This window comes from Bubalus bubalis, chromosome 12 (assembly GCF_019923935.1).
Source record: "Bubalus bubalis isolate 160015118507 breed Murrah chromosome 12, NDDB_SH_1, whole genome shotgun sequence".
Taxonomy (NCBI): domain Eukaryota; kingdom Metazoa; phylum Chordata; class Mammalia; order Artiodactyla; family Bovidae; genus Bubalus; species Bubalus bubalis.
The window spans coordinates 87,335,470-87,352,084 of record NC_059168.1 but is presented as its reverse complement, the minus strand read 5'-3'; the positions used below and the strand labels follow the sequence as shown (position 1 = coordinate 87,352,084).

General features: G+C 40.0%; 1 protein-coding gene across 3 annotated transcripts in view; it reads right to left on the bottom strand.

The window, feature by feature from the left end:
* The window catches only part of ADAM17 (ADAM metallopeptidase domain 17), a 45,005-nt gene that overhangs the window by 7,631 nt on the left and 20,759 nt on the right, over positions 1-16,615 (bottom strand). The window contains exons 6-13 of one of the 3 annotated variants that reach the window (XM_006073786.4): positions 16,008-16,141; positions 13,587-13,676; positions 11,592-11,705; positions 9,931-10,075; positions 9,729-9,817; positions 6,848-7,000; positions 4,872-5,071; positions 3,770-3,873 (exon numbers count right to left, since the gene is read on the bottom strand). In XM_006073786.4, the coding sequence (XP_006073848.4) occupies positions 3,770-3,873; positions 4,872-5,071; positions 6,848-7,000; positions 9,729-9,817; positions 9,931-10,075; positions 11,592-11,705; positions 13,587-13,676; positions 16,008-16,141 (1,029 nt within the window). Of the gene's footprint in view, positions 1-3,769; positions 3,874-4,871; positions 5,072-6,847; positions 7,001-9,728; positions 9,818-9,930; positions 10,076-11,591; positions 11,711-13,586; positions 13,677-16,007; positions 16,162-16,615 lie in introns of those variants that run through there. The other 2 variants (XM_044926261.2, XM_044926262.2) reach the window with 2 other exon arrangements.

Here is a 16,615-nt window from a genome sequence, read left to right as displayed (position 1 = left end):
TTAGAAGTCCACACTAAAAGAGAAGAGAAAACGACTGTATGAAGACACTATAGGCCTGGCCTTTCAAGTGAGGAATGAAAGTTAAAGTCATTCAGTCGTGTCCAACTCCTTGCGACCCCATGGGCTATACAGTCTATGGAATTCTCCAGGCCAGAGTACTGGAGTCGGTAGCGTTTCTTCCCTTCTCCAGGGGATCTTCCCAACCCAAGGATCGAACCCAGGTCTCCCACATTGCAGGCAGATTCTTTACCAGCTGAGCCACCAGGGAAAGCCCCCAAGTGAATCAAAAGAATTCAGACCTAATGGTCTGTGAACTTAAAGGACTCTGCCCTTTTCCCCACAGAAGCAGACTTTCATTAACTACCTAACGCAGATGACACACTTAGGCTGTTAACCTTTGCCTCTGATTTTATAAAAATGTGTCACGTGTGCTGGGCATTCAAAGTGTCATCAAGACTGTCTTACAGACAACTCACCCCCACTGAACGCAAGCTCTGGAAAAAGGACAGCAAGTTCAGTGCAGGTTTATACTCTGAACTGTCACCACATTTATGTCATGCTGCTCTCAGCAGATCCAAAAAAAAAAAAAAAAGCTTTTGTTGAACATCTGCTCTTAAAAGATTAAAATCAGAGCATGAAGATGCACAGGAAAATAATTAAGAACACAGCATCACCTATTCAGCACAGTCCTCCGCGTGGAGCAGGCACCGGGGTCCCCCAGGGGATGCCGTGATAGAGCACAGGCTCTGTCCAGAGTGGCTGGTGCAGGAGGCCCAGGGACGGGCCGGAGCATTTCTAACAGGAGCCCAGGTGATGCTGCTGCTACTTCATATAAATACCATGGGAACAAAAGTCTCTTTGATAAGGAAATCTTTTTTCAAACTGTTTTACATGTATTTAAAAAGAAAGCACCTTCCTGAAACTGTTTGGTTATTACAGTAAAGACTAACACTGAGCACAGCCAGAAAGTGTTTTTTAAAGGTTGACTGAGATATCCAGGCTCCTGATATGTGACAAACTAATGTGATACTGACAGATGGCAGAATGTCTGAATCATGAGTAACAGAAAATGCACATTTAAAAGCTGAGGGAAGAATCGAAGTGAGATAAAACTTCACATCCACTAGGATGGCTGTGATCAGAAAGACGGGGGAATTCCCTGGCAGCCCAATGGTCAAGACCGTGCTTTCCACTGCAGGGGACACGGGTTTGATCCCTGATCGGGAAACTAAGATCTTGCATGCTGTGCAGAGCGGCCAAAAAAATAAGACAAATAATAACAAGCACTGGTGAGGATTTGTAGAAATTGGAACCTTCACACATGCTGGTGGGAATGTAAAATGGTGCAGTCACTTTGGAAAAAAACCTGGTAGTTCTTCAAAGGATTAAACAGATGCACCACAGGACCCAGCAATTCTACAACTGGATACACACACACACAGACACGAGAGAAATAAAAAGCTAAGTCTACACAGAAACTTACACACAAATCTGCATAGTAGCATTACTCACAGCAGCCAAAAGCAGCAACAATCCAAAATCCATCAATTGATGAATAAGAAAATGTGATATATCCATACAATGGAATATTATTCAGCAATAAAAATAAATGAAGGACTGATTCATGCTACAACATGGATAAATCCTGAAAACACTCTGAAAGCAGCACACATATTGTATGATTCCATTTACATGAAACATCCAGATCAGGCAAATCCATCAACATAGAAAGTAGAGTAGTGGTTGTCTGGAGCTGGGAGAATGAGGAGATTCGAAATGATAGCTAAAGGGTCTGGGTTTCTTTCTGAGGCAATGAAAACTGACTGGTAGGTGGATGCACAAACATGAATATACTAGAAACCACTGAACTGACACTTCAAGTGGACAGGCGGTATGATATGCTTATTATCTCTCAATAAACCTGCTCCAAAAATCAAGCCAAGCAACCAAAGGATACATAAATTAAAAAATATAAGACGGGATAGATACACCAGACAAATAAGGACACCATGACCACACAGGTAGCAAACTGAATATTAAACAATTTAAAAGAGGATATGCATAACTGTTTCACTCTGCTGTGTGCCTGGAACTAACACAGCACTGTAAATCAACTGTACTCCAATAAAAATTTCAAAAATTAAAAAAAAATTAAATCACAAGGGTCAGAAAGGAGCATTACATAGTGATGAAGGAATACCAAGACCAAGAAGATGTGGAGAACGTGTACCTGATAATACAGCTTGGAGATTTTTGAAAGGAATAACTGACAGAACTACAGGGAATATTGACAATCAATACAGATAATCTTAAAACTAGCTTCAGATAGATTAAAGTCCTAAAGATGAAAGAAAATTACGAAGCTAACAGAACCAACTGTGGAAAATATCTTTGTAATGATGCACAACTCAAAATATACACACACACACAGAAACAAAATGACAGATTTAATGAGAGGTTTCTGTTCCAGAAGGACAACAGACAGGAGGAAGGCATATGCAGTATTTAAACCAGATAGATTATCATGAAAGAACTCCTCCAAAGCAATAACAGCAAAAATTAAACCCAATTTTTATAAATGGACCAAATAAATGAACTAATTATGTGCAGAAGAAATCTAAATAGCTAACAAATATACAGATGTTCATGGAAAATGTAAATAAGGAGAAGAAATCACCTTACACTCAGACTGGCAAAAAAGAGCTACGTAATACAGTGTGTTGACAAGGACATCAGAATACAGGAACCTGGACGCCCCACGGTGGCACTGACTAACCCATACTGCTGTTCCAGAGACCACTGGAGTGCCACCCTCCACGACTAGGCAATTCCATGCTTCCCTATGCACCCAGGAAGCCCTCATGGCTCCCAAAGGAGATGTGTGAGGATGCCCAGTGTAGTCCTACAGGCAGTATTAGGAGAGAAATCCTAGCGGCTATTGCTTGGTGAACAGATAAGCAAACACAGTGTATCATAGTAAATCACTGGAAACCCAGCAAGGGCCCAAAACAATGAACTAGACACACACAGTAATACAAAGCAATAGAAAACACAATTGTAAAAACATGGCATCGAGTTTTCAAAATAGATCTAATGTAGAGTATCATTTTAGCACATTAAAAGCACACATGTAGAGAGTTTCCCGGTAGTCCAGTAGCTAAGACTCTGTGCGCCGCTGCAGGGGACCAATTTGATCCCTGGTCAGGAAACTAGAGCGCACATGCTGCAACTAAGACCCAGTGCAGCCAAATAAATATATTTTTTTAAAATGTACAGAAAATAACGGGCTTCTCAGGTGGCTCAGTGGTAAAGGCTCTGCCTGCCAATGCAGGAGATGCAGAGATGCAGGTTCAACCCCTGGGTCAGGAAGATCCTTGGAGGAGGAAATGACAACCCACTCCAGCATCCCTGCCTGGGAAATCCCCTGGTCAGAGGAGCCTGGTGGGCTATAGTCCATGGGATCACAAAGAGCTGGACAAACAACTTAGCAACTCAACAACAACAGCAACAAAAAATAACACTATCTCAAGGACATACACCTATCCAGGCAAGTATCAAAGACACTAAAGCTGATGCCTATGAAGGAAAGGAGAATGGAAGTGAATGATCGCAGGTCCTGCACTGACCAATGCGAAGTGTGCTGCGATCAACTCAACTCTGTCCGTGAGGTAAAAGGTTCGAGTCATCTGAATGAAACCCAACTCTGCTTTCAAACGCAGGCATGCCCACCTGAACAAATTATTCTAAGAGATCCACCAGGAGGACATACCTGTACAATAAGACACGCCTTTGCAAGTAGCGTTAATGGCCTCTTGGCACTTCTTCTGGGCCGTTTCGAACTGACAGTTTTTACAGCAAGGACTGTTCCTGTCACTGCAGAGGAAGAGCACACAGTCCAAGTCAACGGCCAGCATCACAGCGCAGACTACGGTCACGCCACAGGCCCCAAGAGGGCAGGGCAGAGCCTCCTGAGGCCACCCACTCCTGCACAGACTCCCAGGTGCTGGCACCACCAGACATGGTCCCTCTGCCCTTTCTGATGCAGACACGGGCAGCAGAGTGGTCCACAGTGACTCATCTTTAAACCACCTTGGTGTCCTTGGTTTTCATTCACTTAATAGATTTTTTTTTTAAAGTGACTTTTTTTAAAAGGGACTTCCCTGGTGCTCCAGTGACCTCCCAATGCAGGGTGCATCAGTTTTCAATACTTGGTCAGGGAGCTAAGATCCCTCATGCCACATGACCCAGCCAAAAATTAAAGCAAAAAAAAAAAACAAAAACAAAAACCCACCCCACAAGGCAATCAGTAGTCAAGAAACTAGGCAGCCTGGTCAGTACTTACAGTGTTAATATGCACTGTATACAGTTCAATCTGCCATAAATTAAAGCTACCCCCTCTACTTCTCAGCCAGGCACAGGACATTAAAAATGGGAATATAAGACTTCTTTCTAACTTGTAACCTGTAATAAGTTAGAGATTTGTAACTAAACCTTCCTCCACATTTGGTTTCTGTGATTCAACAGCATTCTTTAAGGCTATTCTACACCATAGATACAAGTAATGAGTTTACGTCCCAGAATTGTTGTTATGAAAGAATGTGGCCATAAACCTCCTTGCTAAGTCATCTTCGTACATCTCTGCTTCCTTAGGATTCTCTGTACCACGGCATCGCTACAGCAGAGAGGATGCAAGACCGAGGATTTGTCATGGAATGTCAAACTGCTTTCCAGAAAACATTTTTTTTGCTGTACAGGGGTAGACACACACTTTCACAGGCCCTCTAATGATTCTAAAGGCCCTGGTTTTCAGCCCACGGTTCTGGGGCATCCCTCGTTGGGCGCCCGCACGCCTGGCGTGCCGCAGCCCTCACCTGCACTGCACACCCGGCCTCAGCGTGCAGTCGCTGTTGCAGCACGTGTCGTTGTTGAGGTACATGATGCCGGGGTCGCACTCCTCGCCCTCGTCCACCCTGGAGTTCCCGCACACTTTGTTGCTGCGTTCCTGGAAACACTCCTGGGACTTGCTTTCAATGGTCTTATAGATGGACTGTTTACTGCAGTTTGAAAACATCTTAAGAAAAGAAAGGCCACACAGGACCCAAGATAACATAAAAATTCAGGTAAGCGCTTATTCTCCAGGGACAAACTTTAACGCAAAAGCCACAACCAGAACCAGCTTGAAGGCTTATCAGGTTCACTGTTGCCTTTAAATGCCATTTGCTGGCACCTTCCTCGGCAGGAGGCTAGAAACATTATGTGAATTTGGTGAAGAGCCTAAAATTCTTCACAGGAAAGTAAGCTACACAAATGCGGAGACCAAACACCTCCACCAGTCAGGCATGAGCAGAGTCACCAGACTAAGCTCAGTGACTCAGTGGCCGAGAGTGGCCCCACTCAGAGTGGCCCCACTGCGGGGACACTGGGAACCGGGCAGACCCCTGTCTTCCTAGATACAATGATCCAGGCCTGCAGAACACGTCTGCTCTGATTCTCTGAATTTACATCAGTCATCCATGTTTAAAGTGTTTTAACAGCTGAGTTTAGTAAGAGGTGTGATACTTCATATATATGTGTGTGTGTATGTATATATGTAGTCTATTAAAAGATTAAATTCCAAATTATTACCTAAATGTCTTCATGGGTTCCCAAGATCTTAAGTTTGAGTTGCTACAGCTGACCCCTAGCTTGTCCACTTGATATGCAAAACCATAGAAATGACCTACATTTGGGCATTTTTCCTGATGCTCTAAATAGAGTCCAGTTCCCAAACAATTTGAAAATATCAAGAAAAGCAGAACAAGATTTGGGTAAAACTCAGCCTGAGTACTTTTAGAGGTAGGGCCTCCACAGTCTGCAAATGACTAAAATGGCTTCATCTGCCACCCAAACAAGTGCCATAAGACCCCTGAGGAGCAGAGAGCACAAGACCCTCATAAGACAGTATAAAACATACACTCGTCTCTGGCCACAGCTCCTGGCACAGAGCTCCTGAAACCTCCATAATTTCCTAGGTAATAGGAGTGTCTTTTGTCGTAATGAGCAGACTCTGAGTGGGCTCCTGAGTGGGCAATGGTCACCAGAAAGACCAAGCCATGGTTAGAAGCTTGGAATTTTCAGCCCCACTTTCCATTCTCTTGCAAAACGGAAAAAGGACCAGACAGACATCTATGAAGACTTTCAGTTCAGACTCTACAAGTGAGTCACAGCCACTCTCAGGAAGTCTCTGAAGCTGTTTCCCATGTCCCAAGTCAACGAGTGTCGAGTATTCCAGACACCTTCAACAGAATATGATGTCTCTACTTACTTGACAAAGTAAATATTATTTACTGCATACCAGGTACCCTGAATGAGCATTGGAGACAGAGCTGTAAACCAGAAAGGCAAGCGCCTTACCCACAGGACACTTACATCTGGCAAATTACATATTTTGTTGCAAAAGTTTATTAAAATATGCAAATTATGAAGCAATGTAGAGCTAATATGAATGATACGCTTATAAATGAAAGAAAATTTTAAGTGAAAGTCTAAGCCCACCAGTCCCTGCAAATTAGAATTCCAGTGCAAGGCATTAAATAAATTAACTTTCCATACAGCTCAAAGCAACACATGATTAATCTTGACAACGCACAGTCCAAATGAGCAGATTTAGATGGACCACGTTTCAGGGTGCTTGGTAACATGCAATTCCATCCCTAGCTGCTGCTGTTCAGTCACTCAGTCATGTCTGACTCTTTGTGACCCCATGGACTGCAGCACGAATGGAAAGCTTTTCTGGGCTCTCTTATCATTCAGCATCATCTCTTCTTCCCTAATCACATTAAAAACAAAAGCGCCAGAAGACACGTACCTTATTGTTCTCGTGGTCGCCGCTCACAGCTATGGGGTACATGACATACTTCCCCCCCTGGTCCTCATTTGGGGCACATTCCGCCAGACCATCTGGGTCGTGCTCTGCTCCAAAGTTGTGCCCCAATTCGTGAGTTGTAACGAGGTCAGCTTCCTGAAGGATCACACAGGGAAAACGTTACTTCCTAACACCTAACCATCACCTGCTGTAGCCAGCTGGGCTCCACTCTCTTAAATGGGACCTGATCAGTCAGATTCAGATCAACAACAGGGCAACAGCTGGACTATGACTTCTTCTATCAGTTATAGAAATTAAATGGAATATTTAAGATTGTATTGAATACTGTTAAGTAGTATTACATGGATGAATTTAAATCAATGTGAGAAAATATAAATTAAAAGATAGACTGGAACACTCAATGTGGAACCAAACACTGGCCATTCCAAAACTGCCTGGCACTGATAAACCAAAGAGCTAATAACCAATCACCCAAGCCCCTCGCCCTCCCACCTCTCATCTCAGTCACACTCCCGTTAGATCTAAGTGTGGCGGGAAGGTTAAAACTAGACAACTAAAGAAGAGCAAAACAATGTTCCTTATCCCAGTGACTGAATTCCTGTCCAATGACAGTGACCTAGACCTAGAGGTTCAGAATTTTGTTCAAAATCCAGTTGAAGGGTTGTACTGAACCTATCAGATCACCAGAGGAGTTCTATCTGAATAGAATGGTAAATTTAGCCAGTAAAGCTAAAAAATTTCCCATATTTAACTGCATGAGATAACAAATTACTGATTTTGTTTTCCCCTGAGATGGGAGGGGGGAAATCACTCCATGGACATGAAAATAATCTATACATATTTTACAAGACACTGTATGTTTTTTTTAAAACAAAGAGTCCCAATTCTGAAACCAATGTGTTGAAGATTTCCAAGTGTTAATATTAAAATGGTAGTAAAGAAAACTTTGCATTTTTAGCAAAAAATATTCAAATCCCAAAGGTTCAATATGGGGAAGTAATTCCATACTATGCTTTGGAAAAATTCATTAGTGGATTCTCCAATCCACTTCAAAAAAACAGACTAACATTTTAAGAACTGCTTATCATATTTTCTTCTTTCATCCCATTTCACTTTTTTTTTTTTAATTCACCAAAGTCCGTAATTTATATTAGGTTTGCTCTTTGTGTTGTACTTTCTATGGGTTTTGGCAAACATATCACGTCTTTTCTTTTTTAAAAAAATTATTTTTGATGTGGACTATTTTTAAAGTTTTTATTGAATTTTTTACAATATTACTTGTTTTATGTTTTGGTTTTTTGGCCATGGGGCATGTGGGATCTTAGCTTCCTGACAAGGGATCAAACCTGTACCCCCTGCATTGGAAGGCAGAATCTTAACCACTGGACTGTCAGAGAAGTCCCCACATAATGTTTTATATCCATCACTAAAGTATACAGAACAGTTTCAACACCTGAAAGAAAACCCTCTGTACTCCACCTACTCATCCCTCCCTCCACTCTTGGCAACCACTCATCATTTTACTGCCCCCATGGCTTTGCCTTTTACAGAATGTCATATAGATAGAATCAAACAGATTGTCTTCTGCTGCTGCTGCTAAGTCGCTTCAGTTGTGTCTGACTCTGTGAGACCCCATAGATGGCAGCCCACCAGGCTCCCCCGTCCCTGGGATTCTCCAGGCAAGAACATTGTAGTGGGTTGCCATTTCCTTCTCCAATGCATGAAAGCGAAAAGTAAAAGTGAAGTCACTCAGTCATGTCCGACTCTTCACGACCCCATGGACTGCAGCCCACCAGGCTCCTCCATCCATGGGATTTTCCAGGCAAAAGTACTGGAGTGGGTTCCCATTGCCTTCTCCTTGGCTTCTTCTACTTAATAATATATTGACTCTTTGGGCCAGACAATTATTTTGCGTGCTTGTGGCGGGTGGTGGTGCTGTCTTGTATATTATAGGCGGTTTAGCAGCATCCCTGGCCTCCAAAAAATATATATAATATACATTTATGGTTACTCCATGTGTTTATAACTTGATAGCTCTTTTTTAAAGTGCTTAATAGTATTCCATTATCTGGATGTACCAGTTTGTTTATCCATTCACCTACAGAAAGACATCTTGGTTGCTTCCAAGTCTTGGCAATCACTAATAAAGCCGTTATAAACATCCACCGGCAGGTTTCTGTGAGGACTCCTTTGACTACATACTAAGGGTGCTGAGTCCAATGTAACACCCGAGTATGTTTATTTTTCTGAGACACTGCCACACTGTCTTCCTAAGCGATTGTATTAATACCATTTTGCATTCCCACCAGCAATGTATGAGAATTTATGTTGTTCCACATCCTCACTAGCATTTGGTATTATCACTACTTTGGATATTAGCAATTCTATTAGTTTTATAATGGGCTCTCCTTGTTTTGATTTGCAACTGCCTAATAACATACAGTATTGAGCATCTTTTCATTATGCTTATTTACCATCTGTATATCTTCTTTGGTGAGGTATTTATTAAGATCTTTGGCCTATTTTAAAATTGGGTTGTTCGTTTTTTTTATTTTTGAGTTTTCAGTATACTCCTTATATGTTCTGGATAGCAGTCCTTTATCAGGAGCTGCAGATGAAGGGCTCCAGAAAGGATGTCTTTAGGAAAAACAATAATACCAACTGGTCTCAAAAGAAGTTTGACAGCTGACAATATTTCTTCTTTATACTTTTCATATTTGTCACTAAAAACATATATCTGTTTAGGCAGAGACAAAGAACAGTATGCATTACTTTTTAAAAAGATATCTACATAAATATGTAACTGCTGAGGTCCCACTACAATAAACTCAAAATCTACTCTTTTAAAACTTGAAGAACATACCTTTGTAAGGATGGTTTTACCATAATTTTTTGTGCTGGTCAAACCACTATTCAAATAGATGTTTTTCTTTCCAATTGGACTGTAATAAGCTACAGGAAAAAAAAAACAAATGGCTTGTTCAATAATTATAATGACATAATTATATCATAATCCAATCACCTTGCTATTCCCACATATTTCACACAACAAATGGAAAACTTACCCTTTGGACAAACACCTCCGTGACTGTTCGCTCTGGGAGAACCAACATAAGCTAAGCCAAGGGTTCCCATATCAAAATCTTGGTACGTGAAAAGATGTGCTAGGCAGACTTTCGATGCTTCTTCAGCAATATCAAAACTAAATTGCTTTTAAAAAAACAAAGTGCTCTTAATTAGATTAACAGTTACATCAGACTAAGAGATGTTTCAACTAAATATTCCAGAATACTACCATACTGTACAACTGCATTTTTTTACATTTTTTTAAAGCCAAAGTATAGTTGTTATAAAATACTGGCTATATTTCCGTGTTGTACAGTATATCCTTGTAGCTTATTTTATACTTAACAGTTTGCACCTCTTCATCCCCTACCCCTATATTGCCCTTTTCCTCTCCCCCCTGGTAACCACTGGTTTGTTCTCTATATCTGTGAGTATTTCTTTGTCGCCACATTCACTAGTTTGCTGTATTTATGGATCGCATATATAAATGGTATCACACAGTATCCTTCTCTAACTTATTTACTTATCATAAGACCCTATACATCCATCCCTGTTGTTGCAGATAGCAAAATTTCATTCTTTTTCATGGCTAAGTAATATTACACAGATACAACACTCTATGGATCTCAAACTAATAACAGCCTTAATTCCCCTCAAGCTTTGAAAACCTGACTTCACTTCAGTCTTGTGAGACTCTAACCGGAGAATCCAGATGAGCCACACTGTGCATGGACTAAGCCTAGAAACCATCAGATAAACAAAGTGCTGTTTTAAGCCACTAAATTTGCAGTAATCTGTTACAGCAGCCATGGGAAGCTAACATGTTAACAACACAGAAGATAAATGCTATCACTTCACAGAAGGCCATTTTACAACAAAGCAAAGGTATAGACAGCGTGTGTGTTAGTCACTTAGTCGTGTCCAACTCTGCAACCCCATGGACTGTATGTAGGCTGCCAGGCTCCTCTGTCCATGAAATTCTCCAGGCAAGAATACTGGAATGGGTTGCCATTTCCTTCTCCAGGGGAATCTTTCCAACCCAGGGATCGAACCTGTGTCTCCTGCATTGCAGGCGGATGCTTTACCATCTGAGCTACTAGGGAAGCCCATAGACAGAGACCCAGGGACAAAAATGATAAATTGTATCTTGTCAGGACAAGAATCCATATGGCATACAGTATTTATGTTATCCTTAGTTACCAGAATAAAAACACACAAATTTAAAATTTCCTAGAGTACTTTCAGATCTCCACATTACACCTCTACCATCTAATACATTTTCATACCATTTGGTAATTACTGACCTCAGAGATCGACTAATAAGCTTCAAAGAGACCTGAATTAACAAAATCATGTATAAGAAATTTATTCAGAATAAGGTGGATATCCATTTATCTCCTAAAGCCCCATTACTTCACTAGATTCGCAGAAATTTTACCATTAAGAAGCATTGCTTTCTAGCAATTTTCGCTTTCAGTTCTTTCCACCTTGCTGTCTGCCCAGCGACAGGGGAAGAGGTCACCACTGGATCAGCTGGGGTGTGCTGACCCTGGTGCTCACCACCTCTAAGACATCCCCTCATTAACACAGACATGACCCATATTTTTAGAAATCACAGAATGGTGTTAAACAGTATCACACTCAGGGTTCCACGACCTACCTCTAGCAACATCTTCACATCCCAAGCATCTTTTTCTTCATTTGGGTAACTTTTTGCCATATTGAAGTGCCTTTCACCAGGTTTTACCACTTGTGGAGACTTGAGAATGCGAATCTATACTTAAAAAGATAAAACACTTAGAACACTTCAGAAAAGTTCACAAGACTAAAATAATACTGCATTGTTTCAACTAAAAAAGACCATTGACCATTCTTAAAAAAAAAAAAAGTTTTAGAGTCAAAATTCCATAAAATTCTTCAATTCTAACATCCAATGATTAAAAACAAACCGAGAAGCAAAATGGTATGAAAAATATGTCAAAGAATGATTTATAAATTGTAAGTGTGCTCCATTTTATTTCTTCATTTAGTTGGAAAAAAAAAAAAAACCTAGGTTCCATGAGCCTAAAATCATTTATTCCAGTGATTCAGAGATAAGAATGAGATGTACAGCTCTGCACACCACAGACACATGAGCAAAAAAAAAGGAAAAAAAAAAAAAGGAGTTTTTCCTTATACATATAGCACAAATTCATATTAATCCTACTTTAAAAAAAAAAAAAGGGATGTTGGTTTCTCTCCAAAGGCTAATGCAGAAAGGAACAAAGTCATGCTCAGCTCACTGTTTCTGGCATCTCTTCCATATCTGCCTGCCTACAGAGGGGATACTGCAGTCTGCTCCCCCTCCGAGTGGTAAACTCACTGGGGTGGGCTCTGAAGCTCTAGTACTGGGTGATCAAGATCCATTCTGGGATGAACTAGGTGGGAGACCACTGTGACTGCACATCTAAACCACATTCTCCAACCCACCTATCTTCATTAAAGAAGCTGGTATTTCAATCTCCTACCAGATCTAGTTTTTTTCAAATGGGTTCCAAATTCCTAAAGCAAAAAGCAGCTTTATTTATTGGTCTGCTAAAATTCAAATATGCTGCAGCTATTTTAAAGTGAGACACCTTTATTGTATCATAATGGGATAATCATCAACATATTCATGAAATGAAAAAGCAAGGTGCAAAAGAGTACAACGTACCACACACAGACAAACACATGCTATACATGCATAAAATATCTCTGGGGAGATGTGGATGAAACTAGCGACATGGATGTCTCTGGGGAAAGGAACTGGTTTGACAACAGGTAGCTGAGGAGACTTACTTTTCACTGGCTTTTGTACCATGTGTATATATTACCTATTCAAATAAAAACTTTAAAAAGGAAATGCAAAAGAGTAAAAGAAAATGGAAAAGGGAAAAATAATTCTTAGTTTTATACAAGTACTATAAAAGTGTAACATTTATTAAAAGTATGATACATGATTTCAAAAGCTTTTTTCTTTTTGTTCTCTATAGTCTACACTACAGAACCTGTAATATGGCTACTTTAGTACAAACAACCTGATAAAAAAGAGATAATTTCCTTAATTTACATGTCAAAATATCTGTCCAAAGTAATAACCAATTTCAGAATACTTGTTAATAACAAGTCTTATCAATTTGGAACAATTTTTACTATGTGATATAATTAGGATGACATCAATACATCAGTGATGGACATCATTAACAGATAGGAACTCAGAAGATTCTTAGGAAAAGAGATCTAATGGTTCTATATGTATAAATGCCTTGAAAACATACACATAGCATTGTTGAATGAATTTTCTAAGGCTTCAACAATGTGTTAGAATTCTAACTAAAGACATTAAGCATAATCAAAAGTAAAGCAACACAGAAGAAAAAAGGCCATGAATTCAGAAAAAAGGGAAGATCTTAGTAGCATAAGGTTTCCTGCCTAAAAGAAGCCTAAGAACAGAATATTTCATAATCTATAAATAGTATCAAAACACTTAAGTTTATCAGATAAAAATCACTGACATATCAGAATATTAATTCATGATTAAAGTAGAAGATAAGTTTCTGGGCTGTTAATACAAGTGACAAATATTTATACCACGCAACTTAGTTGAACATTATAACAAACATCCATTGATAAATACCTGTTCTATCTGTATTCCATAACCTTTAAAACCTGCATTGTCCCATGAAGTGTTTCGATAGATGTCATCAACTCTGTCAATTAGCTCTATCTGTGTGTATAAAAAGAGAGTAAGAGAAAGACATTATGTATATTTTACCATTCTTTGTGGTCTAATATAAGTTCTTCAGGGATTAAAAAAAAAAATCAATTTAAATACCACTGTAAAAGTTTCACCAAGTAAAAAAACTGACATTAGGATGTTACTCTTAACGTTGACAGTTCTATCAAAGAAATTATTCCTAGCCTCAAACTTAAAATGTTACCAGAATAAAGCAGTTGCACAATTAACCCCCAATTTCAGGTAATCAACTGCATAAAGAATGGAAATATCAAGTAATGGGTTTTTTTTTTAAAAACTGCCACTCAACTATGGAAATCAAAGTTAATAGTCAGTTTACCTAAAATAGCCCAAAGAAGTACTCTGTTCACTCTATCTCTTGCCACATACTTCAAAAAAAAAAAAAATCCTTCAGAAAGTAGTAAGGAGCAGTGGCACATACCACCACCACTATCCCAGACCCTCCCTAGGCAAAGTTCAGCACCCAAGCACAAGGCAGAAACAGGAGTGAGCTCTCACCATGTCTCCTCTCTCCCGTCCTCTGATGGGGGTGGGGGGAGAGGTAGAGTAGAGACCACTGAGGGAGGAGGGACAGTATAATAGCCAAGTATGATCCAAACTACAGTAGGAACAAGATACGCATTACCTATCTTTTCCTTAAGAGAAGACTTTACTGTTCAAACTGGGTAAACAAGGTTTGTTCTGGCAACTGAGAAGCATGTTACAGGTCTAAGAAATTGTTCTTTGCTTATGGTAACTCTAAGACCAAGAAATTCAATTTCTGGGAATTCCATGTGGTCCAGTGGTTAGGACCCTGCCTGCCAATGCAAGGGACACGGGTTCAATCCCTGGTCTTGGAAGATCCCACATGCTGCCCAGTAACTAAGCCTGTGTGCCACAATTATTGAAGCCCGCATGCTCTAGAGCCTGCAAGTCGCAACTAGACAAAGTCCACACTCAGCAACAAAGACCTAGAGCAGCCAAAAGAAAAAGAGAAATGCAATTTCTAAGACAAGACCTTACATTATATTCATATTCCTGGTATAATGAACAAAGAAGTAAACTAACAGCCCCTAATACAAAACCCACACTAAGAAAAGAAGCCTCTCAAGAAAGAATACCTAGGCTTCCCTGGTAGCTTGGTGGTAAAGAATCTGCCTGCCAATGCAGGAGACACAGGTTCAGTCTCTGATCCAGGATGATCCCACATGCTGTGGAGCAGCTGAGCCCTACACCTGAGCACCCAACTGTTGAATCTATGCTCCCCAACAAGAGAAGCCACAGCAATGAGAAGCCCAAGCATCCCAACAGGAGAGTAACTCGCTGCAACTAGAGAAAAGCCCGCACAGCAACCAAGACCCAGCACAGCCAATAAACAAATTAATTTAAAAAAGAAAGAGTTTCTTACTTAGGAACAAGACCTATAGTGACTTCACACACTACTCCTACTACCCTCGTAATAAAATTACTTGACATGGAGGGCAAGGGAAAGAAGGGCACAAAAAAAGCACAGTATGGGGCCAGCAAGGCGCGGAGAAAGACGGCTTTGCTGCACTGGGCTCTGCAGCACTACAGAATGAATAGCCACATTCTCTTTAACTCCCTCAACGTCACTTCAGTCACTGCCAAGTGATCACGAGGAATGAGGTCAGACTGATAAAAAATGTAATGAAATATGATTCCCTTGACTTTTAAAATGACAATAGTAAATGCTGAAAAATCCAGCATCAGTGGTTCTGTAATCTTGCCTTCAAATCTCTGCGCTACAGTTACGCCACTACAGTTCAATTTATTTCACCCAGTTACCGTCTAACGATTAGATATTTTACATGATACAAACCAAGTGACCAATCCCTCTGATAGACACATATAAGCAAAAAGAACACGCACAAGTTCATACAGATACTTCTTCCCCCCACTCTGGAGTATACACCCATATGTCCCACCAAGGGGACGACGTCATCACAACAGTGACGTTTTCACAGAGTTCAGGTCTATAAAGACAGAAGGTCTACGTTATGAACTTTCCTTAAACATAATATGCATAAAAATTCTGATGTGCAGAAAAGCCTAGTTGAAAAGTAAAATGGTTTTCAAAAATTTGAAAATAGCATCAACAACTAACAATAATCAAACTGCATTATTGTTTAAATAATGTTAAGAACCTCAGGTGATAGACCTCAAATATTCTAGGAAATCACAAACCATCTGAAACTGATCTCATTTCATGACATTTCAAATTACAGCAGTCTTCTCTTAAATGGCACTTGCCCACCTAAGGAACGTTTCTGCCCATTACATCCTCCACTGTCAAATACTCACCAAGTAGTTGGTAGTTGTACTCTCTTCCCCTCTGCCCATGTATTTGTAAAAGCGATGATCTGCTACCACCAATAATTTACACGTGTTCTTCAAGGGATTAGGGTCAGCTCGTCTCTTCACCCGATGAACAAGCTCTAATATGAATTTGGATGCACTATTAAATCAAAATTCACCAAAACAAGGAGTTTTTTTTATAGCAAATTTTTAAATCTAGCATATTTTTGAAACAAATATTATTTGAGCTCAGTATCCTTAACAATATCTTGAACAAGAAAAATTTGGAGAAAGAAAAGTGAAAATTAAGGATGAGGTTTTCAAACTGTAGAATTCAAGGGACTTCCCTGGCATTCCAGGGGTGAAGACTCCGCACTGCCGCTGCAAGGGCGCAGGTCAGTCCCTGGCTGAGGAACTAAGATCCCGCATGCCTTGTGGCACCGCCAAAAAAACAGTAATAATAAAAAAGTTTTAAAAAAAAAGTGTAGAATTCAAAAGCAAGGAAAAGTGTAAAAGTACTTCACAGAATAAAATAACCACCTATCTATTGCTTGACTATGGAGGTGTCATTTTCTTCTAGAAGAAGTCTACAAATTAACTAAAGTAACAGTAAA